The sequence below is a fragment of the Girardinichthys multiradiatus genome, chromosome Y, assembly GCF_021462225.1.
Source record: "Girardinichthys multiradiatus isolate DD_20200921_A chromosome Y, DD_fGirMul_XY1, whole genome shotgun sequence".
In the NCBI taxonomy this organism is placed as follows: domain Eukaryota; kingdom Metazoa; phylum Chordata; class Actinopteri; order Cyprinodontiformes; family Goodeidae; genus Girardinichthys; species Girardinichthys multiradiatus.
This window is the reverse complement of record NC_061818.1, coordinates 21,618,561-21,646,270: the sequence shown is the minus strand read 5'-3', so window position 1 is coordinate 21,646,270 and position 27,710 is coordinate 21,618,561. Positions and strand designations below refer to the sequence as shown.

Genomic DNA, 27,710 nt, shown 5'->3' with positions numbered 1-27,710 from the left:
TGCTTTAGATAAAGGGATTTATGGGGAGAGGGTCAAACTAAATAGCACAATTCTGTGTGCCAGCCTGGTGTCAAGTGTGCAAAAATGCTTGTTTATAACAAAAATAAAATTCCCACAATATGGCCGCCTTTAAGCTAAGACACACAGCTACAATGCGCCACAGTCTTTAATGTAATAAAGCATTCAGTTGTTCTCTTTGAGCGCTGAACTTAAATGATCCTTAGAGCTCATAAGTAGCCCCCACTGCAAAGCCAACATGGCCTAAGGGGGTAGTCTGTCTTTGGGCTTCTGGAATTTATCCTTCTCCTTTCTCAGGACCCTCATCACCTCCACAGGGTCTGTCTTCCCTGTGAACTTCTGCACGGCTTTCTCCCTGCAATAAAAATAATTAAATAAGAATTAATAACACTGGAAATGTAAAATTAAAAACACATTTTAAGAAATGTTTCAAATACTTTCATGAAATGAAGACACACAGTCGAATTATTTTCATCTAGGCATCCCTTCCTCGTTCCATACATACTGTATACAAGCTAAACATCAAAACTCGCGAGAGGCGGAGAAAAGGGTTGTAATCAAACTCCTCCTTTAGTGTGGATGGCACGGTTGGTTTGTCATCGTCGTCTCTCGCCTAGAGGGCCAAGAAGGAGAGTAAAGAATCCATGCGGTGAAAACTAAATAAAAAAGGCTAAATTCCAGTTGCCGGAGTTTTTCTTATGCCATAAACTATTAACAAATGACTCGCTGTAATACTGCGTAGTATTTGACCTACTATGAATAAATAAACATTTAAGACTTAAGTATTGATTATCTGAAATGTAAACTTGTTCATAAAGTCTTTAAAAGAGTCGGTCATCCTATGAATTTTGTCTGAATTTGTTTTTCCTTTTAAAAGACATGCAATTAGAGGGCAAATTCTCTTAATCTGAAGATTTTATTTATAAAACAAGTTCTTGAGTCCAGTTTGAGCCGTTATACACATATTATATGATTATATTTTCTTTCATTTCATTTACTTTCAAAATAACTGGAAATATCAGCTGTATTCTCTTTAGATCAGTTTTTTTTCTCAAAATGCTGTAAATTTAATTAAAAAAAGTGGCCCATGTGTAATTTATTTTTTTCTTGCCTGCATGTAATGTTAAACAATTGACTAAATCTAAATCTGTATTTCATTTCTCATGTATTTCTTCATATCATCATGTGTATTACTTAACACAGGAGAGCAACTGTATTTTCACTGGTTCCAATAAAACCCAGCCACATGACAACAATTGTACAATGTCAAAGATAACCTGACTAAATTAAAGGTTTCAGGTGCTGATTTTGACTGCAGTCAGGTTATCTTTGTCTGAAAATTAAATTTGTTTGATGATCTGAAAATTTAAGGGTAACAAAAAAGCAAAAGTAAAGGAAAATTTGTAATTCTAGAAGTAATCTGTAGTTTTTTTTACAGCTTTTTATGTGGCAGAAATCCTTGTTTTCCTTTGATTTAACCAATGCCTGATAAGAATTACAGTGATTACCTGGTATTGACCTCTATTGACCCCTTTAATTACTTTAAGTTATTTATCTGATTGCACATGCAGTGAAGGTATGTAGACAGCATTGTTCTTTAGTCGTTTTAATGCCTTTTACTTACCCTGGCCCAGCTCAGCATCTCTTTAACCTTTTCATTTTCTGGTTCCACCAACACGGCAAACTTTAGGTTCTTGATGGTGTTCTCATGTCCACAGAACACCTTCTACAGATCAAAAGGAAACTCTCATTTAAAAATATTCATATTACGGCATCAGTATTTTGGCATCAAAATCCCTTTCACAACTGACCTAGACTGCGCCACAACAATAAAAATCAGACATGACACAGTTGGTCTCTGCAGGGTCTTGGAGGGTGCAGCAGTGGTAGCTGGTCATCAGATAATCTGAAGCAGAACTGGCTTTGCTGGGGACGGGCCAAGGCAACAACTTACTCACACTCATACCCATATCAGGTTGGCAGTGCTACCAAATAATTTAAAATACCACTATTTGCAACAGAGTTGCTTTGCACGTTGCTTCCTGTCACAGGAATCGCTGCAACTGAAAGGCTATAAATAAGCAGCTGAAACAGTCAATAAATACAAGGCCATGATCAGACCCTCTGTACACGGATATCGGTTTGCACTGGGCTCCCCGTGGAACAGGGATCCTAGCTGGGGAAAAGCGCTCACTCCTCCAAATTGTGCATAGGCTAGTTGACCAAAGGAAGTTGTGATTTTTCTGGCAGCAGTTCAAATGCAGAGTGTACCCGTCAAGCTCCCAAAGAAAAGTCCTGTATCATATTTAGCAATAAGGAATGAAAAAAAAGCAAACAAAGGTGCCTAGGTAGGTATATGGCCATGAACGCAGCAATAAATAAAGTATTTGATGAGCACTAAGACCAAGAGTAACATCGTGATCCACTTTGCACTGGAATTAGATTTTCCTCAATCCATAATCAAACGGTCATGGTGGTTCTGGAGACAGTGTGCCAATCCTAATTTGGTGTAAAAATGGCCTAACACTATGAAGTTGGAAAGATTATGCTTGACTGACCATTGCAGGACAAATATTGTATTGTTTGGCCAACTCACCGTTTCTTGAGGTAAGGAAGCAAGAACTTTGGTGAGGTTGTAGTGCATCTGTTCTGCTGTACCCTCAAAGAACCTCCCACATCCACCAATAAACAGCGTGTCTCCTGAAAGCCAAAAGACAAGAGTGAGATGTTACACAGAACTGGTCAAAAACCCCTTGCAGCAAACAGAAACAGCTGGTTATGGCTTCATTTCTCCATGCAAAAATGTATTTAACTGGTTCTCCAGCTCTCTACATTTACCTGTGAACACAGCGGGGGCATCTGTACACTCATCCTCCCAAATGTAGTAGCACATATCACCAGAGGTGTGGCAAGGAGTAAACAGGCACCTGACATTAATGGAGTTAAACTGCAATTGGAGAAAATACCATCACAAACTGTAACCATAGCTGGTGAGAGTTATTAGTGCTAAAGTCTGCTTACCTTCAGTTCCTGAGAGTCTGTGACTTTATCTGTCAGCCCCTTTATTCGATTATCTGCCCCGTAAACCTTGAGGCCAGGGACCTCCTTCACCAGAGCCTCATTCCCACGGGCGTGATCCCTGCAGACACGGAGAGAAAATCAAAACAGCTCAGTTGCATGTAGGCATGATCCGGTTACCCGTATCAGGGTAAATTGAGGCTTTCATGAGATATCACAGACAGCACTGGAGTGACCTGGAGTGTTCTCGGCTGTATGGAGCATAGGGTTCTGCATGATGGCTCTCTCTCATTTGTTGCTGCGCACTGCCAGTCAGCTGGCAACTGTGCTTTTCCCTCGCTTACAAGAAATTTGGTTATTTGGAAATATTTCCAGATGCAAAAAACACAGACAGTCACTGTTTTGAAACTAAAAAAGCACCACCAGTTAGTCTTGTTAAGATAATCTTGTAGTTGTGTTAATCTTTAAAGAACAGAACTGCAAAAAGGTAAAATATTCTGAATGATAAAGCTTTGAAAACTACAGCTAAATTTAGCAGGTGTTTGTTGTGTAATTTGTTTAAATCTATTAAACCAAATCAAATGAATAGAATAGATATTTGTTCTCCAATAGAATAGAATATTACCTCAAGTCTTGAAAAAAGGCAATTATGTGTTAGGCATTGGATCAATTTAGATAACTTTTTAAACCGGTGTGGTTCAAAAGACACAACTGGGGGTTATCTGTATAAAAATGCCTAAATATTTCATTAAAAGAATGAATAAAACCAGCTAGAGGCAAAATGAACATAATAATGGACTAAGGTTTGTTTGGACCCGAACACAGATCTTACCAGTGATAATGCGTTGTGAGAACGGCAATGAGAGACAAGCCTTCTCTTTTGACTATTTCCAGCAGCTGCCAAAAAAAACAAAAAACAAACAGATCATCAGTGAAGCACTATATAATTAATATATCACTGATTAAATGATCAAACTGCTGTTTAATATTCAGGTAGCGGGTTTCGTTTCTCTAATTCTTTCATTTAAGTGTGTTTTCCCAGCGTTAAAATGTCCTCAATTCAAAATTTATTTCAAATTTGGTGAAACAGGAAAAAAAAAAAAAAAAGTCCCAGTATTTTATCTCCCAGTTTGAATCCCAGTGATGTCTCACCCGGTGGGGGACAGCGGGGTCCACAGCTATGGCCTGCTTGCTCTGCTCCTCTATCACCAGGTACATGTAGTTGTCCTCCAGGATGGAGATCACCTTCACCTTCATGGCTCCCACGCACGCATGCACGCACGCCACGCTACCTGAAGACAACACACCTCTTGGAATACCTGTGCTAACTGGCTACAAACCAGTTAACCGCCTGTCATTAGCTTGTGTGATTAAAATGCAATCAAAGCGCATCGATTTGCAAGAGACTTCATTAAGACCAGGAAGTTATGGTGACCTAATCAGGTCATTGCGTCATAGCGCAGGCCTTTTAATCGAGTCAGACAAATTCAACTCTCTCCGGAAATATCATTTTGGTAAGAATTACAGGAATGTTTAATACAGATCAGCTTGGAAGGTTGTCGAGTGTATTTATGAGGCTTTAAAAAAATAGATAATTTCTTTTCGTATGATGTCAGTCAGAGATTCAAGGCTGTATGGGGCCCAAAACACAATCAGTCACCTCAGTTCAACAAATATGAATGATTGAAAATTCATGACATGATCATTTTTATATTTTACTAGCGGGAAGCAATATCACCCGCACGGCATAATATATACTAGTAATTTATCTTACAATGAGATAAGTATTGCTTGAATCAAATTTAGTTTGCATAATAATTGGTAGTGAACGTGTTTATTCCAGTAAACGTTTTAATAGGGTTGTTGATATAAAATTCACAATAAATGTTGGTAGTAATTTACATAAAGAAAGAAATCAACACAAATTACTCCATAAATCAAATTATATGTATACTAAAATGGAATGACACAGGGACATCCCTATTGAAATTCCCCACGAAAAATCCCTACAAGTAAAAAAATATTGCTCTGTCGAATACATGCTGATTGAGCCCCCACCTGAATCTCACCAGATAAATGAATAACGAGAGGGACTTGGCACTTCGATCAAACTTAAAAAGTTGATTTACAGGTCCTTCTCAAAATATTAGCATATCGTGATAAAGTTCATTATTTTCCATAATGTCATGATGAAAATTTAACATTCATATATTTTAGATTCATTGCACACTAACTGAAATATTTCAGGTCTTTTATTGTCTTAATACGGATGATTTTGGCATACAGCTCATGAAAACCCAAAATTCCTATCTCACAAAATTAGCATATTTAATCCAACCAATAAAAGAAAAGTGTTTTTAATACAAAAAACGTCAACCTTCAAATAATCATGTACAGTTATGCACTCAATACTTGGTCGGGAATCCTTTTGCAGAAATGACTGCTTCAATGCGGCTTGGCATGGAGGCAATCAGCCTGTGGCACTGCTGAGGTCTTATGGAGGCCCAGGATGCTTCGATAGCGGCGTTTAGCTCATCCAGAGTGTTGGGTCTTGAGTCTCTCAACGTTCTCTTCACAATATCCCACAGATTCTCTATGGGGTTCAGGTCAGGAGAGTTGGCAGGCCAATTGAGCACAGTGACACCATGGTCAGTAAACCATTTACCAGTGGTTTTGGCACTGTGAGCAGGTGCCAGGTCGTGCTGAAAAATGAAATCTTCATCTCCATAAAGCTTTTCAGCAAATGGAAGCATGAAGTGCTCCAAAATCTCCTGATAGCTAGCTGCATTGACCCTGCCCTTGATAAAACACAGTGGACCAACACCAGCAGCTGACACGGCACCCCAGACCATCACTGACTGTGGGTACTTGACACTGGACTTCTGGCATTTTGGCATTTCCATCTCCCCAGTCTTCCTCCAGACTCTGGCACCTTGATTTCCGAATGACATGCAGAATTTGCTTTCATCCGAAAAAAGTACTTTGGACCACTGAGCAACAGTCCAGTGCTGCTTCTCTGTAGCCCAGGTCAGGCGCTTCTGCCGCTGTTTCTGGTTCAAAAGTGGCTTGACCTGGGGAATGCGGCACCTGTAGCCCATTTCCTGCACACGCCTGTGCACGGTGGCTCTGGATGTTTCTACTCCAGACTCAGTCCACTGCTTCCGCAGGTCCCCCAAGGTCTGGAATCGGCCCTTCTCCACAATCTTCCTCAGGGTCCGGTCACCTCTTCTCGTTGTGCAGCGTTTTCTGCCGCACTTTTTCCTTCCCACAGACTTCCCACTGAGGTGCCTTGATACAGCACTCTGGGAACAGCCTATTCGTTCAGAAATTTCTTTCTGTGTCTTACCCTCTTGCTTGAGGGTGTCAATAGTGGCCTTCTGGACAGCAGTCAGGTCGGCAGTCTTACCCATGATTGGGGTTTTGAGTGATGAACCAGGCTGGGAGTTTTAAAGGCCTCAGGAATCTTTTGCAGGTGTTTAGAGTTAACTCGTTGATTCAGATGATTAGGTTCATAGCTCGTTTAGAGACCCTTTTAATGATATGCTAATTTTGTGAGATAGGAATTTTGGGTTTTCATGAGCTGTATGCCAAAATCATCTGTATTAAGACAATAAAAGACCTGAAATATTTCAGTTATTGTGCAATGAATCTAAAATATATGAATGTTAAATTTTCATCATGACATTATGGAAAATAATGAACTTTATCACAATATGCTAATATTTTGAGAAGGACCTGTATATTCACTTCTCCTCGTGGGTCTCTAACTGGATAGATCACTTTAGGAAGCAAACTTTATTTCCAAATGTGGCTCAAGGAGTTGGACTGAGCTAACTAAAATGTGGCTTTTTTTTTCAAAATGTATTTTAAGTTTGTTAGTTCAAAAAGTCAGTCAGTCATTTTCTACCACTTATTTGATAGTGGGTTGCAGGGAAGCCGGTGCCTATCTCCAGCAGTCTATGGGCGAGAGGCGGGGAACACCCTGGACAGGTTGCCAGTCCATCACAGGGCAACACACAAACAACCATGCACACACTCATTCATACACCTAAGGGCAATTTAGAGTTACCAATTAACCTAACAGTCTTTGGACGCATGCATGGGAAGAACATGCAAACTCCATGCAGAAAGACACCCAGCTGGGAATTGAACCCATGACCTTCTTGCTGCAAGGCAACAGTGCTACCAACTGCACCACCATGCAGCCCTTCAAAACCAGTTCAGCAGTTCAAAAAGTATGATGGGAAATAATAGACTATATAAAATTGTCAAACTGCAGGCATGGTGAGGACAAAGCCGTACCAGTTGATCCATTGTTCAGGTACTGATGGATAGGTGGTACCATAATAGTGCAATATCACTTATGATACTTCAAATAAAAGTGAATCTTTCCATTGACTTGCTTCAAAATGAATGTGTTTTATTGCAATTTCCAAAGAACATCATGCAGTGCTCTTTTAAGATGTGCTTTAGAAACCTTCAGATCTAACCAGTAATGCTGACACCAATCAGTCATGACAAAAAGTAGAAATTAAAAAGTAGTTCTGCTGTGTTTTACTTAAATGAGGCTTTAAGCAAATATAGAACTGACACAGAGAGACAATAAGAATATAACATTAATGTTAATCTTAAACAAAATTACTACTTCATATTAAATCCACTCAGAAACTGTGGACATAAATGACTGATTGTTCCTCATACGGCTCGTTTTGTGAAATGGGTGAAATTTAAAAACTGAATGAAACAGAACGTCAATATATTAACATCTTTTTAGGCATTTACAAATGAAAATAAATTCTTCTCTTAAAGCCATAAGAAACCAGTCCCATCAAATCAGCCAAACAAACCAAATATAACAAAATGATGAAAACATTTAGAGCTTTGATACATCTAGTGGTGAAAGTAAGTACATTCAGTAAGGGGTAAATGTAGTGGATTTATTTAAATGGCTTTCAGGTTGAGTTGTAGTTATTCTTTAATATGATGAAGAACTCGCAGTGCTTGAAGGAGACGAAAACAAGAACACACTGGACTTCACTCCTTAGGAACCCGGAAGCTGTCTTTTTCTTTCCGAAGGCTTCTCATGGTTTCAATCGGATCTGTCTGCTTCACGTGGTCTTGAACAGACTTCTCTCTAAAACAACCATCAAAATCAAAAACAGTGAGCCAGAAAGCGTTTTGTTTAGCTCTAAATAAAGTCTGATCCTCTATTTGAACTAAGTTCAGTGATGCTGTACATACTTCACTCTCATGAATGGATTAAATGTGAATTCATCTGCCAAAGTGGATGGAATAGTAGGCTCTTCCTTGCTGCACTTCTCCTGCAGAAAAACAAACGGACACACAGGATGTTGTTCATCTTTACAACAACTTGACTTCGTTTTAGACATCAGACTGCAGCAGTGGCACAAAAAGTCCAATACCTTTGCCCATGCAAGCTTCTTCTGAATGACTTCGTTGTGCGGTTCAACATGGCGTGCAAATTTCAGATTGCTGACCGTGTACTCATGGCCGCAGTAAACACGCTTGAAAAACAAACAGAAAAACAGAAGTTAGTTTTTCATTGTTATGAAAGAAGGTACCTATCAGATTATGTTTGCAAACCCCAAAAACTGACAGTGTGATTATAATTTTTGCTTTTATTGTTTCAACTAGTTTTTCCTTGTTGGATCTATGAAATCAACAAATGCTGCATTTCTGTTTTTAAAATATGACTGAATGCAATTATTGTGTACTTATTAGCAGTAGAGTTTAGCATAATGTAGTAAAGCAGCCACTTTGACAGCAGGACATTTTATTACTTTTGGAGGTACATCTGTGTGTAAAAACCAAATGCCCAGTTAAAAGGCCGGTGTCTGTTGATCAGTTAGTTGGACAAAAACCTAAAGTTTTTATGTAGCAAAGAACATCATCTGCATCCATATAAAAAGCCCATTTTTGTTTTAAACCTAGATTTTTCTTCTTTAGGTCATGAAATAAGGAATAAAATCTGTGATCCAATATTTTTCCATACTTATCTTTGATTGGAAAACTGCACAAGAGCCATAACATAATACTTATAACAGATTTTATTTAAAGGCGCCTTTCAGGACACACAAGGTCACCTTACAAAAATAAAAATTATACCCCTTGGACTTTTCCAGATTTTGTCTCATAATCATAAACATCCATGTGTTTTATGTCATAGACCAACACCAAGCAATAAATAACTATGAAGGGAATATTATGTGGTTATCAAATCTGTTTTACAAATAAGTATTCAGCCCAGGTGAGACAATACTTTGCAGGCCAGTATTTGCTGCAGAGACTGAAATTTTTGTCCCTTCTTCTTTGCCAAATAGCTGCAGCTCAGTCAGATTGGACATTCCCAACAAATTCTCAGTTGGATTTAGGTCTGCATTGTGACTGGGTCATTGCGTTGATCTAATCCATTTTATTGGAGCTCTGGCTGTATGTTTAGGGTCACTGTTCTGCTGGAAGATTAATCTCTGCCCCAGTCTCAAGTTTCCTGCAGCCTCTAACAGCTTTTCCTCAGATTTACCCTCCGTCAGCTCTGACCAGCTTCCCTGTTACTGCTGAAGAAGAACATTCCCACAGCATAATGCTGCCTCCACCGTGCTTCACCGTAGGGATGGTGTGTTCAAGGTGCAGAGATTAAAATACAGATAGATGGGCTTTTTTCCTTATTACTAGACTCAGGAAGTCAGTCACAATCGTGCACTACTTTGGGTTAGTTTATCATATAAAACCCAGGCCAATCACACAAACGTTTATGGCTGTATTGAGAAAAAATATGGAGACTTTTAAGAGATATGAACATTGCATTTACTGTTTCAGGAGGAAGACGTCCCAGAATCTCTATCAAGGCTCTGTACATCTGCTCTGCTGTACCCTCGAAGAATTTACCACAGCCAGCCACAAATAACGTGTCACCTGCATGTAGAAGAAAAATAAAAGATGCAACTCGCTGTAGCACACTGAAAGATGGCAAATGAAAAAGGTTAAGGTAACGAGATTTACAAACCAGTGAAAACAGCAGGTGGCTCAGAGCTGTTTTCATTAGTCACATAGTAACAGATGTGACCGGTTGTGTGACAAGGCGTGAACAGGCATTTCACATTGAGTGATCCAAGCTTAAAAATAAGAAAAATAATATAAATGTGACCTCATAAGTTGTGTGGAGCTCACTGTAGTGTTATAATGAGGAAAGAACAATGCTACGGTTTTACCTTGAAGCTGTTGGAGTGGGAAACTTTCTTTGTGATAGCATCAACTCTGTCATCTCCTCCATAGACCTTTAACCCAGGCATCAGCTTCACCATCTTCTCATTTCCCCCTGCATGATCCCTATAAAACATGCTCGGATGAATAAGGTCTGAATTCTGTAAGGCTGGTATGTGTTTGCAGCTGGGTTCAAGCATACCAGTGGTGATGAGTGGTCAGAACGGTTGTGAGTTTAACGCCGTGTTTTCTGACAGCTTCCACAACCTGTTTAAGGCACAGAAAAAAAAAAAAAAGACTCAAAGTGACGTTATGCTACTAGAGGCAAGGATAAATGGAGACAGAATAAAAAGGAAGGTACTCAAGACGTGAATCAAGACTGAGGAGGCTTTCCACGTCAGGTTGAGTCACAGGATGTGAAGAACACTTTAAGTTAAGGGAATATGAGACAATAGATTACTAAATGTAGCCGCTGCCCAGACCAGGGTGGTTAGCTCCAGTTTTCATGTCCTAGATGTTCTCCTTGTCTAACACATCTACATAAAAAAAAAAAAGAGGAAATAAAATAGGGAAAAAAAGCTAATCTGTACCAAATGAATGGTTCATGAATAGGACTCTGTAGAACTTGGTGACACACTGGAAATGTTATTGAGTCATTAATGAAGCAGTGTGTAAGCAGGAACATATACAAAACCTGCAGGACTGGTTCTTGAGGAATGGAGTTGGACACACTAATATGGTTGAGTAATAATTTTCAACTTTTTGTCATAGACTAATATTTAAACCATGTATATAATTGAAATGTATGCTAAAAAACACCCTACAGTTTACAGAGGGTCCGGCAGAGGGTCCGGCCCAGAGCCAGTCTCTACTGTCATTGGGTGAGAGGCGGACAAGCTGCCAGACAGTCATGGGGCAAACACAGAAACACAAAGTAAACAACCAATCACACCCCCTTCGAAGGTTAATTTGAAACCAGATCTTTACTCAACATGCATGCTCTACCCTGCAGCTGGACAGAGGGGCTTCATCTTGATTAATGGTTCTCAAAGTTCTCTGAAGGCAGGTCAAACTTTTTTTTTTGGACTTTGGATGTTTTCCTATTTATTTTCTGTTCGGTTCTTGTACATATTATGCACAATAAAAATGTTTAAAAAAGACAAAAAAAAAAAAAACTTAAAAAACAGAGTTTACCATGGTGTAATGCTGAACAGAATTAATGAAGAATTAATGAAGAAAAGAGATGCCTCACTAAGAAAGTTTAGCAAAACCAGATTAACTGATTATTCGATATATCAAAGTTTGAGAAATAAGGTCATGACATTGCTTAAAAAAAAACAAAGGCAAACTTTTTCCTCAACTTAAAGATGCAAAAGGAAATAGTAAATTGTTATAGAAAAATATTGATAAATTACTTAGAAAAGAGAAAAACACCAGTTATGACATACAGCTCAAAAATAAATGACAATATTGAAAATACTGAAATTTTAGCAATATATTTTAATGAATATTTTATTAATTCTGTTGAGAGGCTAGCCCAGTTGTTCCCAACACATTGCTCTTGCCACTCATTATTCTGTGATACATCAACCTTTAGTCTGACACCTGTTATCGACGCAAAGGTGGAAAAGATTATTGAACAACTTAATAACAGCAAAGCTAAAGACCTGCATGGGTTGGATATTTTGTTTTTAAAAACCCATGCAGAAAGTCTGATCCCAGTCCTGACAAAAATAATAAATTGGTCCATTAGAGATGGTATATTTCCTGATGCATTAAAAACTGGTGTTGTTATATCTGTATATAAGTCCGGAGAAAATAACTTGCTTTCTATGTTGAGGATTTGAATATAATGTTTCATCTGAAAAAAAATGCAAAGCTAAATGTCTGTTTCAAGTTTTCAGTAGTGAAAAAATGTAAAAATTAAACCTTACAGTAATGACCATGACCTTTGGGTTGACTAAAGTGGCTCTTAACTGATGTTTATGTCAAAGTCACTAAAAAGGGATAGTTTATTGAAAACTTCCTGGCAAAATGTTGTTTGTTTTTTTAAATTAAGACATATTTTGTTTTAATTTCACCTTTTAAAATCCTTTAACCGCCTTAATTCTTTACCTTTAAATCTTAGTATCAAAATATTCTCTTTGGGCTCGTTCAGGTGACTTTTATGTTCTTCCCAAATCATTTAAATATTTTGGAAATATACCTGATTATAGGAACCCCCTATACATACTAAAGACTCCTTGAACTGAATATCTTTTGGCCATTACATTCCAGGAGGTGTCCGTATTAGATACTCACACTTGATACAAGTTATAGGGACAAATACAAAGGTGCAAAGGTCACAGAGAGAGGTGGATAAACAGTAAACAAGACAGCAAAAAAAAAAAAAAAAAAAAATGAATCCTCCAAAATGAATACAAAAAGAGTAAACTGATATATAAAGAAAAGTTGTGTACCACCCTCAGAAAACTTGCAGATAAACTTGAAGAGCAGATTCATTGATTAGAAAGTTTGGCTCTGTAACTAAATATCAGAGTAACTACACTTTATTTTGGAAATATGACAGCTGTCTTAATCCCTGCGATATAAAAACGGACCTTTATGGGCTCCACGGGGTCAACAATGGCAGCTTCTTTAGAGTCTTCATCAATCAGCAGGTACATGTAGTTGTCACTGAGCGCTGGCACAAGTTCGACCCTCATGTTGGCTTGTTGGACCAGGTGGGATTTCCTCACCGTGCTGTGAAGACGAGCGGCTGCCTGGGCCTTCACTTCCACAGGTGCTTCATAGAAGGAGACAAGACGGAGTGTGTTGATAAAAGCACTCTGAGGTTGTCTTTATAACTTTGTTTCGGTTGTTTTGTTTCTATGGTCGAGAACTGGTAATTATAACTCATTTTATGCTATCAAAATGAACGAACTGGACGACGTGATGACGTGTGTACATCAGCGCTACGATCGTAAAAGTAAACGTTAGCTTAAACCTCCGCCTTATAAAACACACTTAAAACACGTTTTTTTCCTATCAATATTTGAACATCAGTCTCAACTTTGTTCTATTCACAAATAAAAACAGTAACAATAATAAACCAGACAGGCCAGGTGTGTTTACTCCGGAGTCCTCACCTCACTGGCGACGCAAACATAAACACATCATCAGCATTAAAGTACGTGAGGTCGACCTAAAGCAGGCTACCATGCTACATATTAGCAAACTGCGGAATAAAACAATGCGGACGTGCCAAACTTTAGCGCTGTAGCTGCTCCTATCAGAGTGCAGGCACCCCCTATAGTGACTTGATTAACATTACAGTGACTGCAGTCTTATCACGGCTGAACAAACCAGAAAAGTTTGGTTTTGGTCCAGTTCCGCCTCCGCCTCCCTTTTGAACTCCATCCTTCTAGGCATTACCAATCAAATCTGATCGCATTTTATCTAAATAATGATCGTCGGTCAGTAGATGTGCATTTGATCAACACGTGCGATTTATTTTATACGAAGAATTAACTTGATAAACGGGTCAGACATTAAAAAGTTATGTTTTTGATCTCAAGTTGTATTTACGTACACGTATCCTCTGACTTGCCGTAGGTTAATGAGCAAGTTCTTAGGCATAGATATAGAGGTATCAAACGTTGCATTAACCCGGCTCGGACTTCCCCGCCATATTGTGAGTGTCAGAGTTGACAATATAATTATAATAATAGGTTGATTATACTATTACTAATACAATTTGTTATTATTATTATTATTATTAATCTTATTTCACAACAACAATAATGTCAGCGTGCTTGTTTTTGTCCTATTCCATTTAATTAGTTTTGTTCTTGATTTATTGTACCTTTTTACTGATTTCTTAGTTTTTTTTTCTGTTTTTTCATTCCCTTGTAATCCACTTTGGTCATCAGTGTTACTTTTAAATGTACTGTAGAAAACCCTGCATGGAAAAGCAGGTATAGAAGGTAATAAAGGATTGATGGATGAACAGAGAGAGAGGGAGATAAATGGACTGATGTGCGAACGGAAGGGCAAATCTGTGGATATATTTTCAGATGTTAAATATTTTTGATTTGCAGGTATTGTTCTTTGTCTTTATGATCCCCATTAGTAGTTCTAAAATGTGTGTGTATTATTGAATTTTCCATTCACTGAACGTCAACTCTTCTAGTTTCCAATAATTCTATGTTTCAAAAGACAAACCTGCCACTCGTAATATGGCGGACGCGCTGACGTATCGTTTCTACGGATCAACGAAGCTAAAGCGGCATCTAAACTCCTTTATGTCTATGGTTTTATTTCCGGTCGGTCAAAGTATCCAGTGCTGATCCTCTCACAGCGCCTCAACACATACTTACTAAGCTAAAGTTTATCCACAATGACAGCGCGGAATATATCTCGGTTCTGGGAGTGGGGACGGAAGATAATTTGCGTCGGGAGAAACTATGCAGACCACGCTAAAGAGCTGAAAAATGCCATTCCCACAGAGCCTGTCCTGTTCTTGAAACCCCCGTCTGTGTATGTGAGAGAGGGCTCCCCCATCCTGGTGCCTCTGTACAGCAGCAACCTGCACCACGAGGTGGAGATAGGGGTGGTCATCGGCAAAGGGGGCACAGTCATCCCCCAGTCCACCGCCATGGATCATGTGGCGGGCTACGCTCTGTGCTTGGACATGACAGCCCGGGACATCCAGGACGAGTGCAAGTCCAAGGGTCTTCCCTGGACCCTGGCCAAGGCCTTTAACACCTCCTGTCCTGTCAGCGACTTCATCCCCAAAGAGCGCATCCCTGACCCGGGGAACGTCAAGCTCTGGTTGAAGGTGAACGACCAGCTGCGGCAGAGCGGCTGCACCTCGCAGATGATCTTCTCGGTCCCCTATCTGATCAGCTACATCAGCGACTTCATCAGTCTGGAGGAGGGGGACCTAATTCTGACCGGGACTCCTAAAGGAGTCTCCGCCGTGCAGGAGCACGATGAGCTGCAGGCTGGCATCGAGGACATAGTTATGATGAACTTCAAAGTGGAGAGACCAGACCACTAGGAAGAAAAAAACCTGAGAGCAACCAGCAGATGGCAGTACGGAGCCACCAACTATCTTATTATTTGCATTAATCAGGATTTGATTAATTTAAAGATTATTGTGTGATCAGGTCAATCTAAGCTGCATTTAATTATCAGTTGTACTGTAAATGGAACTCCAATGCGGATCAGGGATGTAAAAACCTTTTGTAGTGGACAATGTTTCTGACTTAAACCGCAGACGTAAACATTTTAATAAACAGTTGTTAAGGTGTTTTATTACAAAGCGTCAACATCTAAAATTAAATTCCAAGTAAAATGAATAATTCTGTTCACACATGGTTCCCATTGTTTCCCAGAGTTTTGTTTTTTATGTTCTTTGAAGAATTGAGTTTGTGGTAGGGCTGAAACAACTAATAGGATTAATCATGATTAATCGATTCAAAGGCAACTAATTTATTAATTGAATAATTGTTACCAGAGTGTGCACACTCGATAACATGCCATTTGCTGAAAAACAGCCCACTCAGAGCAATTATTAGGCCAAAACTGTACAAAAAATATAGAGATTTTGCATTTAAAATGAAAAACCTATTTTGTCTAAATATGCTTCATATTTAATATGCTCATAAATATGTCCAGAACCCCTCATGTGGCATAGTTTTAGCCTTACCTGGTTCAAATTCTGTAAAAGATCTCTTATTAAGCACCTTTAGCTATCCAACTATTATTCAGTTAATCAAAATAATAGTCAACTATTAATCAATTAGCAAAATAATTGTTAGTTGCAGGGGTAGTTTGTGGCATATCAAGAAACTAAATTGCGTTTTAGGGATTCCAGAAATTCACTCTTCAATACATTTCCATTTGTTCAAGTATTGGGGGGTTAAATTCATAGAAAATATAAAGAAAAAATACAGATTTTTAAATGGGTAAATTCTGTGTATAATTCAGAATATTTTAAACATCTTGTGTTTAATGCTGAAACTCCTAAATTACTTTAATGTCAAATTTGATTTTAAAAGTTTTGTTTTTGACGCTTAGAAGGGTTGCATTCATAATCAGCTTTGTCACATCCAGAGAACTATAGATTCCTTTATTTTATAGGTTTGTTGCTGATTAAATCCAACATTCTTTGAAAAACATTTTTTGTTAGAATGTTTTCAATATTAGTCCTTTCAGTACAATCAAATCAATTAAATTCAGTTTTATTTATATAGCGCCAATTCACAACACATGTCTCAAGGCACTTCACAAAGGGTTTGGAATGGTGTAGGGTTGTTGGGGAGGTTAGAATAAACTACTGAGAGTTAGAGTTTGGCCATTTTAGAATGGGCTATGTGTAGGGGTACTAAGTAAAATAATAAACTGACAAGGTTTGTCCATCTAGAGCCCACATTGTTATACTAAAAACTACAAGGTTTGGGGGTACCTCTCTCTGTCTGACTGATCAAGAAGGTAACATTTTCTTGTATTGAGTAGTTTTCTAAATTAAATCTTGGCTCTGGGTGTTCTTTATGTGCACATTGAATTTTCAACCCAAGCACAGGAGTCCTGCACACCAGATTCCAGGAATGTGAAAAAATAGGTTAGTGGTTCTAAATTGATCTTGGAATCTATGTTCTAGTTGTTTTCTCATTATATCATAAATTTCAAGTTGACAAAGTTCTGTGGTTGGATGAGATCAACATCAAGCTCTTTGGCATCGATTTAACCTGCTGGTTTTGAAAGAAGAAGAAGTACTGATATTGGCAAAGGACACCATCACCACAATCAAGCATAGTTCTGGGACTTTCCAGGATGACTTCATTGCATTGAGGGGCCCATGAACAGACTTCCTTTGGTTGTGCTTAGGTTTTGAAATCCATCCATTTTCTATACCCACTTCTTCCAAACTGGGTCGCGGGGGAGCTGGCACCTTTCTCCAGTGGTCTATGGGCGCGAGGCAGATTACACCATGGACAGGTCACCGGTTCTTCACAGGGCAGCACATTGACAAATGTGGAACAACAACCAATCACACACCCTTTCATACCTCAGGGAAATTTAGAGAGACCATTTAACGGTCATGTTTTTGGACTGTCGGAGGAAACCAGAGTACCCGGAGAGAACCCACACATGCATGGTGAGAACATGCAAACTCCATGCAGAAAGACTTCAGGCTGGGATTTGAACCTAGGACCTAATAACTGCAAGGCAACTGTGCTACAACGTGTGCCACCATGGTTCCCTGTTTTGGAAATGGTTCTTTTTATACATTTTGGATTGTTTCCCTTCAACAGTTGGATGCTCACACTCAATCCTCTGCTCGGTATTACAATACAATATAAGAAAAACATTGTAATATATTATAAAAAAAATCACTCATGGTTAAATTGTAATAATGAGTTCCAGGATGTGTATCTTTAACATAGCCACATTGTTTAGAGTTTTTTTGTAACATCTTTTCCAGGTTCGGGTGTTGTTCTCCCACGGGCTTCTCTCTTTTCAACTTCAAACAAAGTCTCCATCAACCTGTCCCAAGCTCCTCTGCTGCAACCTGAGTCAGACTACATCATCATGCCTCACCTGTAGGGCAGGTTATCTGTAAACCTCACCTAACCAGGTGCTCAGGGAACCCATGTCTCCATCATTCTAACATTTATCACAAATTTAATAAGAGCTGGGAAGTGCATTCATAGACCAGTTTCCCCCACCACAAGGTCAAAGTGGAGCTTTGTATCATGTATGTTCGCAGCAGATGTCGTCTTTTATGAGATATGAATCATACAACTCCTCTTCTTTTGTGTGACTGGTAAGTATTACCTTCTCCCAGCTATTAACAAAGGCATCAAAGCCTGACCTCAGCTCTGATTTAACGCTCACCACATTAACTGGCGATGTTGTCACCAAGGCCCAGCCTGAGAAGGTATATTTGACTCTTCTGAGGGGAGCGTGGATTACAAGGAGACCACAGGTTTCCGATCTAACACAAACCAGCAGTGATGTCAGTCGGGACATGAAAACGTAGCCAAACGGTGGAGCTTTAAGGGCAATGTTGTGTGAGCTGAAGAGATCAGAGTTTAAAGATGATTTATCATTTACATGAACAAACTGGAGTCTGTCAGACAAATAAGATTTAAACCAGCCATTCTGGTTTATGTTCTCTATCTGTAAGATTTCCCCTTGGTTAGTTTGTGTCCTTGGACTTCTGTTTTGGTCCTGCCATGTTTTGTTTTCACTCTCTGCCTTTGCCAAAGCAATCAGCTTCATCTGGTCCCCCTGTTCATGCCATTCAGTTTATGTTTTCACCTGTCTTGCCCTTTATATACCCTTCTATTCTGTTTACTCCTTACTGGATTATTTTGCTCCGTTCATGCCAAGCCTGTTTATGATTGTGTGCTTTTGTCAAGTGAAGCCAAGCCAAGTCCCTGTTTATATTTTGCTCATACCTGCATCACTAGTCCATTGCAGGACAGAGTGAGATTATGCGAGTGAAATTAAATAAAAATTGTATGCCTTTTTACACATTTTTTACCTGTTTTGCTCATAAATGTGGAGAGTGCTGTATTTTAGCCTCATCGGGGAGATTCCCTACGGCCTACTAGGTGAAAAACAATAGATGATTAATTGAAGTACAATACATGTCTCAGGTCCTGTGTAAGGTGTTGGGTGGATTTCTTTCCCCTAACAACAGGCTCCTGCTTAACAGCTGTTAACACAATTCACCCACAGCACAAAAGACTTTGGTTGTTTCAGAGTGGAGTTTCCGTGTTTCCCCAAGATGAATGTTGGGTTGAGTGAGTGCGTGCATGCAGGCTTGTCTGTTTCTATGCCTTCAGTTAAGTGGATAAAGAAAATATATTAACTATTAATGATTACATTTAAATCACTAGTAATGTGCTGTAAATGGTGCTCAAAATTCTTTTGTCCTCCATCTGTCCAGCTTTGTCATGCTATCATGTTTAGGCCCAAAGGCAGGCACAGAGAATAAGTGAAAAGCAGCCCAAACAGGAACTTTACAGAAAAAAAGATAAAAATAAATATACTTTTAAGGATTGTGAAAAGAACTCTGGTTTATTAAACCAAAATATAAATAAGTTACAGATGAAAGTAATTTGAGGTATAGTTCTTTTACAGTTGATTTAGTACCTATGTGAAGATTCACCTAATTTAACTCAAAATCCCTGACAAAGATACCTAACTCAATGTCAGTTTGATCACACACCATATAACTTTGGTGAGGCTTTATACCGTTCATTCTTTGGCTGAATAAGGCCTTTTCTCCTGGAAGACAGAAGGTCCATCATGTGAAAGAATTTTGCAGCCTGACTGTCTGCATCTTTTCCTATCTGCATTTTCAGAAAAATGGGTATTCGTGATGCCCGGCTTCGCGTGCTGTACTGACTGCCACCAGACGGGCCTGTGGTGTGGCTATTCTAAGGAAACAACCACTAACACTCAGAAACTTTGGAGGCTCTGAGTCAGAGAGGATGCAGGAGACGTGGAACATCACTGTAAAACACGCTCACAAGGTTGGCAAATTGATTTAATTTGATATTTTTGGACACACAGAGGGGCTATCTTGCATGTCAGGACTCCAAGCGTGTTATTCTTGCACGTTAACCTCATGCCCACTGTGAAGTGTCTTCCTCTAATAAATCCCAAGATCTTGATAAATTTTGACTGATACTCAGGCATATGTAATTGTCATGCTTTGCACAAATATCCATATCCTTTTAACATTTTGTCTGTCAGGATCTGGGTTGTGTTTGTGTTTTTGTGCTTGCTACATGTGCTCATTTTCAGACGGTGCTGGAGCTCCCAGGTGTGCTGGGTGACAGGTACGACTTATTTCCACTGATTACTCTGAGGAGTACTTAAGCAGGAGGCTGCCAGCACTTCGATGCCAGAGTGTTTTGCCACCAGTGGTACAAGCTCGAGCCAAACACAAAGTATATGCTTTGTTCTTCGACCTCGTGTAACTTTGTCTTTGCTCCTTTTGCAGATTTAGAAACCCTAAGCTTTGGATCTATGTCACTGTGTACTGACTACATCTCCAGAAGTTACTCTGGATGATCAAGCCTATCTACGCTCTGTGGATTTCATATCCTATCTCCTGTCTTCGTTTGGATTTGCATTAAGCTGGCAGTTTCCTGCTCCCATCGTCTCCTGGACTAAGCCGTAAGCATAACCTGTCCACCCTCCAACGTAAGCATCTGCACACCGAACTCATTCCTGTCCGCTCCAAGCTCACACTGAATAGCACCCAAGAAACCTTCTACGTACTTGCCTTCGTTAAACCTGGATCCTGAATCTCTCTACCCCTGGCGTCCTGACCACAGTTACTTAGTAAGCTGAACTCACAATCATTTTAGTTTATTGTTCTTAGTTTTGTTTACTTTCCGTTTCCCTGTATTCACTCAACCTTTTCCCCTCTCTCCATACAATGAGATTTTCGACCATCACGTTCCTGATTATCATTGTTGGATGGGTGCAAAAACTTGTTATCACTCATGTAAAAACTTTGTGTTGCAAGGCACCTGCACTATGCCTTCCTCCCTGTGTGTGTGAATTATTGTTATCTCTGTGTGAACCAGCCTCCTTTCTGTCTCACACACATACACCCTGTCTGAACTGTTTGTTGAATTGTGTATATAAATAAAGAGATAGGGTGTCAAAACTTTGTAGTTGCACTGCAAAGTGGGCTACCCTTGCTGCAAGTAACTCTGACTGTATCGTTCTTACCTCTGAGTTGACTAAATAATACCTAACAATCATCTTTCAAATAAACAACCTTTTTTCTCATTCTATTCTCTGTATGTGGGTCAGATCTATTTCAAATAAAATGACTGTCATTCTACAAACCACACATTCAAAAGCACTATCAGGATTTAGATCCACCTTTCACTCTTACAGCTGCAAGTATGTTAAGTGTAACAATTAAACATCTAAACACACTGACATTTTTTTTGCCCATTGTTCTAGTTTATATAGTGACTCACCAAAGATTTCTTTTATCGTGTTGTAGTGACAAACCTCATTGCATTTTTGTATAAATAAAAAAAACTGAACGGTGTGGTTTGGATTTGTATTCACTCTCCATGAGTCAATACCTTGAGGAACAACCTTCTGCTGCAATTATAGCCACATGTTGCAGCCATATGTCTACCAATTTTGAACATCTATAGAGACCAACCCATCCTTTGCAAAATATCTCAGGTCATTCCTTTGTAGCTCTGGCTGCATTGTTGGGTAAAAGCTTTTCCTCCAGGATTGTCCTGCATGGAGCTCCATCCATCTTCCCATTAACTCTGACCAGTTTCCGCGGCCCTGCTGAAAAAGCCGAAAGCATCCCCACAGCATGATGCTGCCACCAAAATGTCTCACAGTGCTCCTTGATGATCTTAATGATGCTGTAGGTTTAATACTGTTCCCCAACAGACATCTGAGGCAAAACAGCTGCAATTGAGATCAATCTACACACGGAAGGACTTTATTTACTAATTAGATGACCTCTAAAGGTAAATAATTGGACTTTATCTTTAATAAAGTACATCAATGATTGTGGTTGTAACTTGACAACATTCTGAAATGTTTAAGGAGCAAGAATAGCTTTGCAAGGTGCTGTAGGCATTTTACTAGTCATTCAAAACTGTGGCTCTGTAATTGTTACAGAAGCATAAATGGGAGCTTTGATAAATAAAATGATTTAAAAAGCACTGGTGAATAACCTCTTTGGTTTAGTTAACAGAGCTGTAGCTGAATTATTTCAGGAGAAACCTTTCTGGTTTTATTGGCTAAATATAAAACACTTTACTTAAAGGACAAATGTGGCCCCAGTCAAATGAAAATGAATGGCTTTCCAAAAGCATTTCTACAGATTTTTATTTTTAGTATGAAAGTTTTCCCTCTATTTGGCAGCAGTGTCTCCATTTGTACCTCGTAAAATGACTGCAAGCATGTATGAATTTTCATCCTCCATCTTTTCCAATCAAGGCCCTATAAGTAGACAAGAGTTGGTATTTTAAAAGCTAAAAAAAACAACTGTAGAAGCCTTTGCAGAAGCATGTGTGTCCAGAAAAACAACTTTATGAAATGCAATAAAATTCCCAAGCCTATATTTGTGTAACAGTTCCTGTGACCAAAATCTTTCCAGCTTATATCACTCTCATCAATTAAAGTTGGGAGTCACAATTCCCTAGGATTTAACAAGATTGTATTAATGCCTGACCAGAAAGAGACAAATGCCTTATACTAAATCTCTCTTTGAATGAACGGAGCTGTCTTTCAGGAAATCCATTTTTTATACTCACTTTTAAACTTTAGCTTTTATTGCCTTTGGTTGATTTTGTACCATTTTCCCCCATTTCAGGTGTTAAAAACAAATCAGAGCTATGAAATCACAATGGATTTATGGGAATTACCTTAATGTTACTTACCAGCTGAAAAATACCTCTGCATCTGCAGAGCCCACTAATGTGGTCTGGAGAACAGAATCAAACCCCTACAGAAAACTAATGGATGTCATCTGGATACAGTCATCTTCTTTGTTTTTGCAGTAGAAAGGCTGAGTTCATTGAGTACATTATTTTCTAACCAGAAAATCAGTTCTAAACTTTATCTCATGTATGTGTGTGTGAGAAAAATCTCATTAAGGCTGGAATAATCATGTGGTAAAAATGTGTGTGTTCCTGTGTAAGTGTGACTTCAGCTGTGCAGTGATTTTTATAAATGACAAGAATGAGCATGCAGTGTAAAATCACCGTCCATTTTATATTCTCAACATTAATGGCATATTTCATTATATATTAAATTAAAAAAATATTATGCAGCATTAAGCTTTAGAACATTAAAATCATAAAATAAAATAAAAAATTGAATAGTTTGAAAAAGGTATATATTAGGATCAAATCAGACCATAAGGTCTATAAAATGAAGTTTGGCTAAATTTAGATGTGAGTGTCATGATATGTGGGTGTTTTTGGGTTCTTATTATTCTTAATTGGTTTTGAATCATGCTTCTGTTTATTATTTTCCTGGCCATACTTTAGTTTTTGTGTTCTAGTTCATGTTTTGTCAAGTTAGGTTTTTGGATCTGGTTATGCTTTAATTTCATAGTTTACTATTTGTGTTTCTATTAGTTTGTATTCAAGAATCTCTGTTCTGCTCCAGCCACGTTTTGTTCTCTCCTGTCTGTTTTCAATCATCTTCATTCGGTTCACCTGCACCTAGCATTCAGTCTCCTCGTTTCACCTGGTTCTTGCTTCATATATACACAACTGTTCTGTTCATTCCTCGCAGAAACATTTTGGATAATTCACTCACTGTTCTTGTCTTGTCCTTTTGCTCATGCCAAGCCTGTCTTGCCAGCCTGCCCATGTCTGTTTTTGCCGTCACCCTCTGAAGTAAGTTTTTTGTTCATTAAATAAATTCACCTACCGCCATGCTGCCTGTCCGTCTGCATTCCGGAGTCCTCCGCTACACAAGCTGTGATAGTGAGTCATAAAATTTGACAAAATGCTAATGGCCTACACAGTTTGCTTTGGTGGCTACAAGAGCAGGTGGGTCTTTATGTTTTAGACTGAAAAGGAGAAGGTCAAATAAAGTCTTGATTCCTTAGAAAACAGTGAAACACCCTTTTAAATTTGCCCCTAAAAAGAATCGGCAAATCTAATACAGATTTCAACATCTTTGGCCAAACATGCTATGATTAACAGCTCTATATTCTCACAGTGCTCACACTGTGAACAACTGGGATGGGGCAGCCCAACTGGGAATGCCCAGTCCCTACTAACTACTTGACAACGGCAATGGAAAACTCATCCAGGAAGACCCCAGACAAATGTTTCCTTTCACGCAAGGGTTTGAGCCGCCTAATGACAGGATAGCGCTCTGAGCAGTGAGCCACATTACCTGTATCATAACAGGCCACTGCTTGCCAGTCCTTCTTAAACTCATTTGATTTTCTCACATAATTACAAGTGTTCAAAGAAAGCTGTAAATTATCTGAAGTATGATGTCATGCTGATGTAGGGAAAGTTTACCTCTGGGATTGTCCTCTAAGGACATTAATTACTTTCCCAGATGCTAGAATAAATGTATCTGTTAATGCCAGCTGCTGGGCTGGCACAGAAATCCTTCTACCACCAAGAGTATTAATACAGAGTCATAAAATATTTCAAGGATGAAGTTGGTCTTGGATATTTAAAATTTCAGAGTGGTCTTTAAAAACTAATGCCAGGGATAACAGGAAACAGAAATCTGGACTGAAATTAGTGGAGGCAGGAGGTGCTGAGTGTGTGAACGAAGTGTGTGTGTGGGCTTTATGAAACTCATAAATACACACTGAGTGGAGCCATTTTACTCACGACCCACAAACATTTCCACAAATAAAACTCAGTCTTAATGTGTTTGATAACATTTTTTGTCTTTTTTTATTTAAATTTCCATTCATCATGGAACTTGGGGTATGTTTCATTTCTCTAATGGGTTCCTATCCTTGGTTGTTTCACCACTGAAGATGTTTGTTGTTTTTTTAACCTTACAGAGCAGTACATCATGAAAGAAAAGAGCTCTGTTGTTAATTCTGAGCCCACAGAGAAAGAAGTGGGGGTTCCTGTTAGAGCGCACATCTATAATTAAAGGCCATAACACATGAAGACCTTTGACTGTACATGTGGCCTCCATTTTGGAGACAGTGAGGAGGACTGTGTGATTTCTCTTTAAGGAAACAGTCACAAAGTAAAGAAATCGACATGAGAATAAACAAAATTACTGAGTATAAATTAAAAAGTTGCAGAATAGACAGACAAAAACCAGAAGAGATGCTTAATGTCCAGATCTGAGCATTGGCCCCTGGACAATGTGCTGAGCATTTTGGCCATAAAATAACAAGACACTTATTGAACATTTAGTCTGCTGGTTTTGTTAAAAATGAATAAACGTATAAAACTGATACAGGGGATAGCTGATAAGACTTGTTAAATGATGGTGATGTTATGCTGGGATTAACAGATAGATTAAATCTTAAAATACATTGTATTTCCACTAAAAAAAATCAACAAAGCAAGCTCCAAAACGGGTAAAAGGCTTCGGCTAAACCACAGAAAATTTAATAAAATCAGCAGCATTAAAATGCAAAGTTGGATTTTTCTTCTGTCCAGAAAAGTAATTATTGTGTAATAAGTAGTTTTTTTTTAAACTATTTATTAAAAAACTGTGGGCTGCACGGTGGCGCAGGTGGTAGCACTATTACCTTACAATAAGGTCCTGGGTTTGACTCCCAGCCAGGGGTCTTTCTGCATGGAGTTTGCATGTTCTCCGCGTGCATGCGTGGGTTCTCTTCGGGTACTCCAGCTTCCTCCCACAGTCCAAAGACATGCCTCTTAGGTTAATTGGTCTCTCTAAATTGTCCTTAGGTGTGTGTGAATGAGTGTGTGCTTGGTTGTTTGTGTGTTGTCCTGCAATGGACTGGCGACTGGTCCGGGGTGTACCTCGCCTCCCGCCCATAGACTGCTGGAGATAGGCACCAGCTTCCCCGCGACCCACCAAGAAAAGGTTTAGAAAATGACTGACTGACTAAAAAAAACAGCTGAAGTAAGCTTTAGTGTAATTCTCCACAGCCTTGTTAACATCAAAGTGGAAATTTCTGCTGGTAGCTGTTTTGTTTTGCGCACCAGAAGTGTAGTAAGGAAAGACATAGATCTTCAGATGTAGTCTGGGGATAAAATTTGTTGATTGTAGCATGATAAAAACTATAGCAGGTAACAGGAATATAAGTAGCAACATAGAATATCAACTTAGAGATGATTGATGTTAACTCTCTGGCTCTGTTGTGCATTTCCTGCACATTCTGCCATTCTGGTATTAAAATAGGATTTTTAAAGTAGACTTTAAATTAACATAGACAATATGTCAAAGTATTGATCTATAAACCCATTCTTTTCTACATGGTTTTTGTTATTGATAGGAACAGGCATTAAATTCTTGTTTTTTGAAATATTTCACCCTCATTTCACCTTTCTGTTTCAGTGACAGCTGTGCAGTGTTGGCATGCAGGAACAGCTGGGTTGACAAGAGAGGTTCGTGTACCATGTCTTAATGCAGAGATCCTGTGATGTGATTACAGAAGGGCCCCTGCCCTTGTAGGCCTTTATGTCTAACTGGGCCCCTGCTATGCGACATTCATTGTTACAGAATTTCAGGCTTAAACAAGCAGAACAGAAACTTACTTTAAAACCTTTTGCCATCACAGTAAAATACGTCCAGTGTTTACTCATCAGAAAAGGGTAGCTCTCATTTTCCCAATATCTGACTGAGGTAAAGATGTGATGTATGGAAGTTAGAGGTGGGATTATAGGAGACAGATCTTGTTGATTTAGTGCTTTCAAAGAGGTATTAAATTAAGACTGGTTCTTTCTTCTGTTTGGTCATTTTTAAGAAGCCAACCTAGGGTAACTTAATATCATCCACAGAAACCAATAATAGGGTAAGATTTGGATCAATTACAGTATTTTTAAATCGTGATGGAAATTATATGTTCACCCTTACTTGAGTTAGATAGTTTTGGCAAACATTACCCTTTGCTTTACAGTCTTTGTCATCTAAAAAATGCATCTGAACACTACGGTGCTCTTTGGATTAGAGCTTTCATTTTATTTTTCAGAGTCACCAGCCGCTCACTAAAAATGAATTATTTTTCAGGATCCTTAGATTCCTACGTATTAGGCACTCATGTGAAGCCAGTATGGATAACAGATGACATCGTGTGATCTTTGCTTATCAAATAAGTACTACACCTGGTTTTTGTAGTGGAAAAGGTCTTGTAGAGGGTGTCCAACAGTAGATGTTTTAAAAGAGGAAAAGGCAAATGCATATTAAAGCACACACAAAGAAAATATATCACTCTATAGGAAGGCCATCTGTATTGGGATAAATCTCCACCAGCTTGATGAGAAACTCTAAGCATTATAGCACTCCCCTTGTTTTTCTAAAGATACAGTATGATTGTTATGTGAAAGAAAGAGAATGACTCTAATTCTTCACAGCTTAAAGGTGTTCTGTTTCCATCTCCCTGATTTCTGATGAATTGATTCTATTTTTATCAGTTTTTGACTCTTGATGTTGCGCTACTGGGTTGACAAGTCACCAACTTTCTAATAAGAAGTGTGACAAGTGATCACACTTTTTCACCATGACAGCACCGCCGGCATGATAAGAAATCTGAAAACACAAAGAATACATAATTTCACAGGAGTGAAATGTAACAGCGCAGACTGATTAAACTAACTGTGGGGAAAAATACTGTGCGCTGTTGGTCTTGATTCTTACAATAAAAACAATGTTTTTGATTGTATTATTGATAAAAAAGAAGTGTGTATAGCCTTGTGTGCTGTTAAAAAGCACAGATTTCTTTTTTGTTAGCTTTTTTGTCACACTTAAATGTTTTAAGA

General features: G+C 38.8%; 3 protein-coding genes across 3 annotated transcripts; 1 reads left to right on the top strand and 2 right to left on the bottom strand.

The window, feature by feature from the left end:
- Positions 1 to 148: 148 nt before the first annotated feature.
- LOC124864388 (hydroxyacylglutathione hydrolase-like protein) lies at positions 149 to 4,490 on the bottom strand. The gene is made up of 8 exons (XM_047359166.1): positions 4,189 to 4,490; positions 3,869 to 3,933; positions 3,040 to 3,157; positions 2,857 to 2,965; positions 2,615 to 2,718; positions 1,643 to 1,744; positions 552 to 631; positions 149 to 373 (listed from the first exon to the last, which is right to left on the bottom strand). Exons 1-8 carry the CDS (start codon positions 4,291 to 4,293, stop codon positions 262 to 264), a joined length of 795 nt encoding a protein of 264 aa, XP_047215122.1. The 5' UTR covers positions 4,294 to 4,490; the 3' UTR covers positions 149 to 261.
- Positions 4,491 to 8,070: 3,580 nt separating this feature from the next.
- On the bottom strand, positions 8,071 to 13,544 carry LOC124864141 (hydroxyacylglutathione hydrolase, mitochondrial-like). Its single transcript, XM_047358811.1, has 9 exons — positions 13,502 to 13,544; positions 12,858 to 13,042; positions 10,460 to 10,524; positions 10,266 to 10,383; positions 10,061 to 10,169; positions 9,866 to 9,969; positions 8,460 to 8,561; positions 8,278 to 8,357; positions 8,071 to 8,170 (listed from the first exon to the last, which is right to left on the bottom strand). The coding sequence occupies exons 2-9, from the start codon at positions 12,960 to 12,962 to the stop codon at positions 8,071 to 8,073; spliced, it is 783 nt and encodes a 260-aa protein (XP_047214767.1). The 5' UTR covers positions 12,963 to 13,042; positions 13,502 to 13,544.
- Positions 13,545 to 14,544: 1,000 nt separating this feature from the next.
- Positions 14,545 to 15,611, top strand: LOC124864390 (acylpyruvase FAHD1, mitochondrial-like). The gene has a single exon (XM_047359169.1). It carries the CDS (start codon positions 14,636 to 14,638, stop codon positions 15,296 to 15,298), a length of 663 nt encoding a protein of 220 aa, XP_047215125.1. The 5' UTR covers positions 14,545 to 14,635; the 3' UTR covers positions 15,299 to 15,611.
- The last annotated feature ends 12,099 nt before the right edge of the window (positions 15,612 to 27,710 follow it).

Bases quoted from the DNA above. Each gene is read 5' to 3' on its own strand.
- LOC124864388 (XM_047359166.1), bottom strand. From the start codon at position 4,293: ATGAAGGTGAAGGTGATCTCCATCCTGGAGGACAACTACATGTACCTG. The intron at 3,158-3,868 runs GTAAGATCTGTG...CCGTGTCTGCAG, and splicing joins CTCACAACGCATTATCACTG to GGATCACGCCCGTGGGAATG. The intron at 2,719-2,856 runs GTAAATGTAGAG...TTTGGCTTTCAG, and splicing joins TGCCCCCGCTGTGTTCACAG to GAGACACGCTGTTTATTGGT.
- LOC124864390 (XM_047359169.1), top strand. From the start codon at position 14,636: ATGACAGCGCGGAATATATCTCGGTTCTGGGAGTGGGGACGGAAGATA.
- LOC124864141 (XM_047358811.1), bottom strand. From the start codon at position 12,962: ATGAGGGTCGAACTTGTGCCAGCGCTCAGTGACAACTACATGTACCTG. The intron at 9,970-10,060 runs GTTTGTAAATCT...TTCTACATGCAG, and splicing joins GCCACCTGCTGTTTTCACTG to GTGACACGTTATTTGTGGCT. The intron at 8,171-8,277 runs GTATGTACAGCA...TGGTTGTTTTAG, and splicing joins AATCCATTCATGAGAGTGAA to AGAGAAGTCTGTTCAAGACC.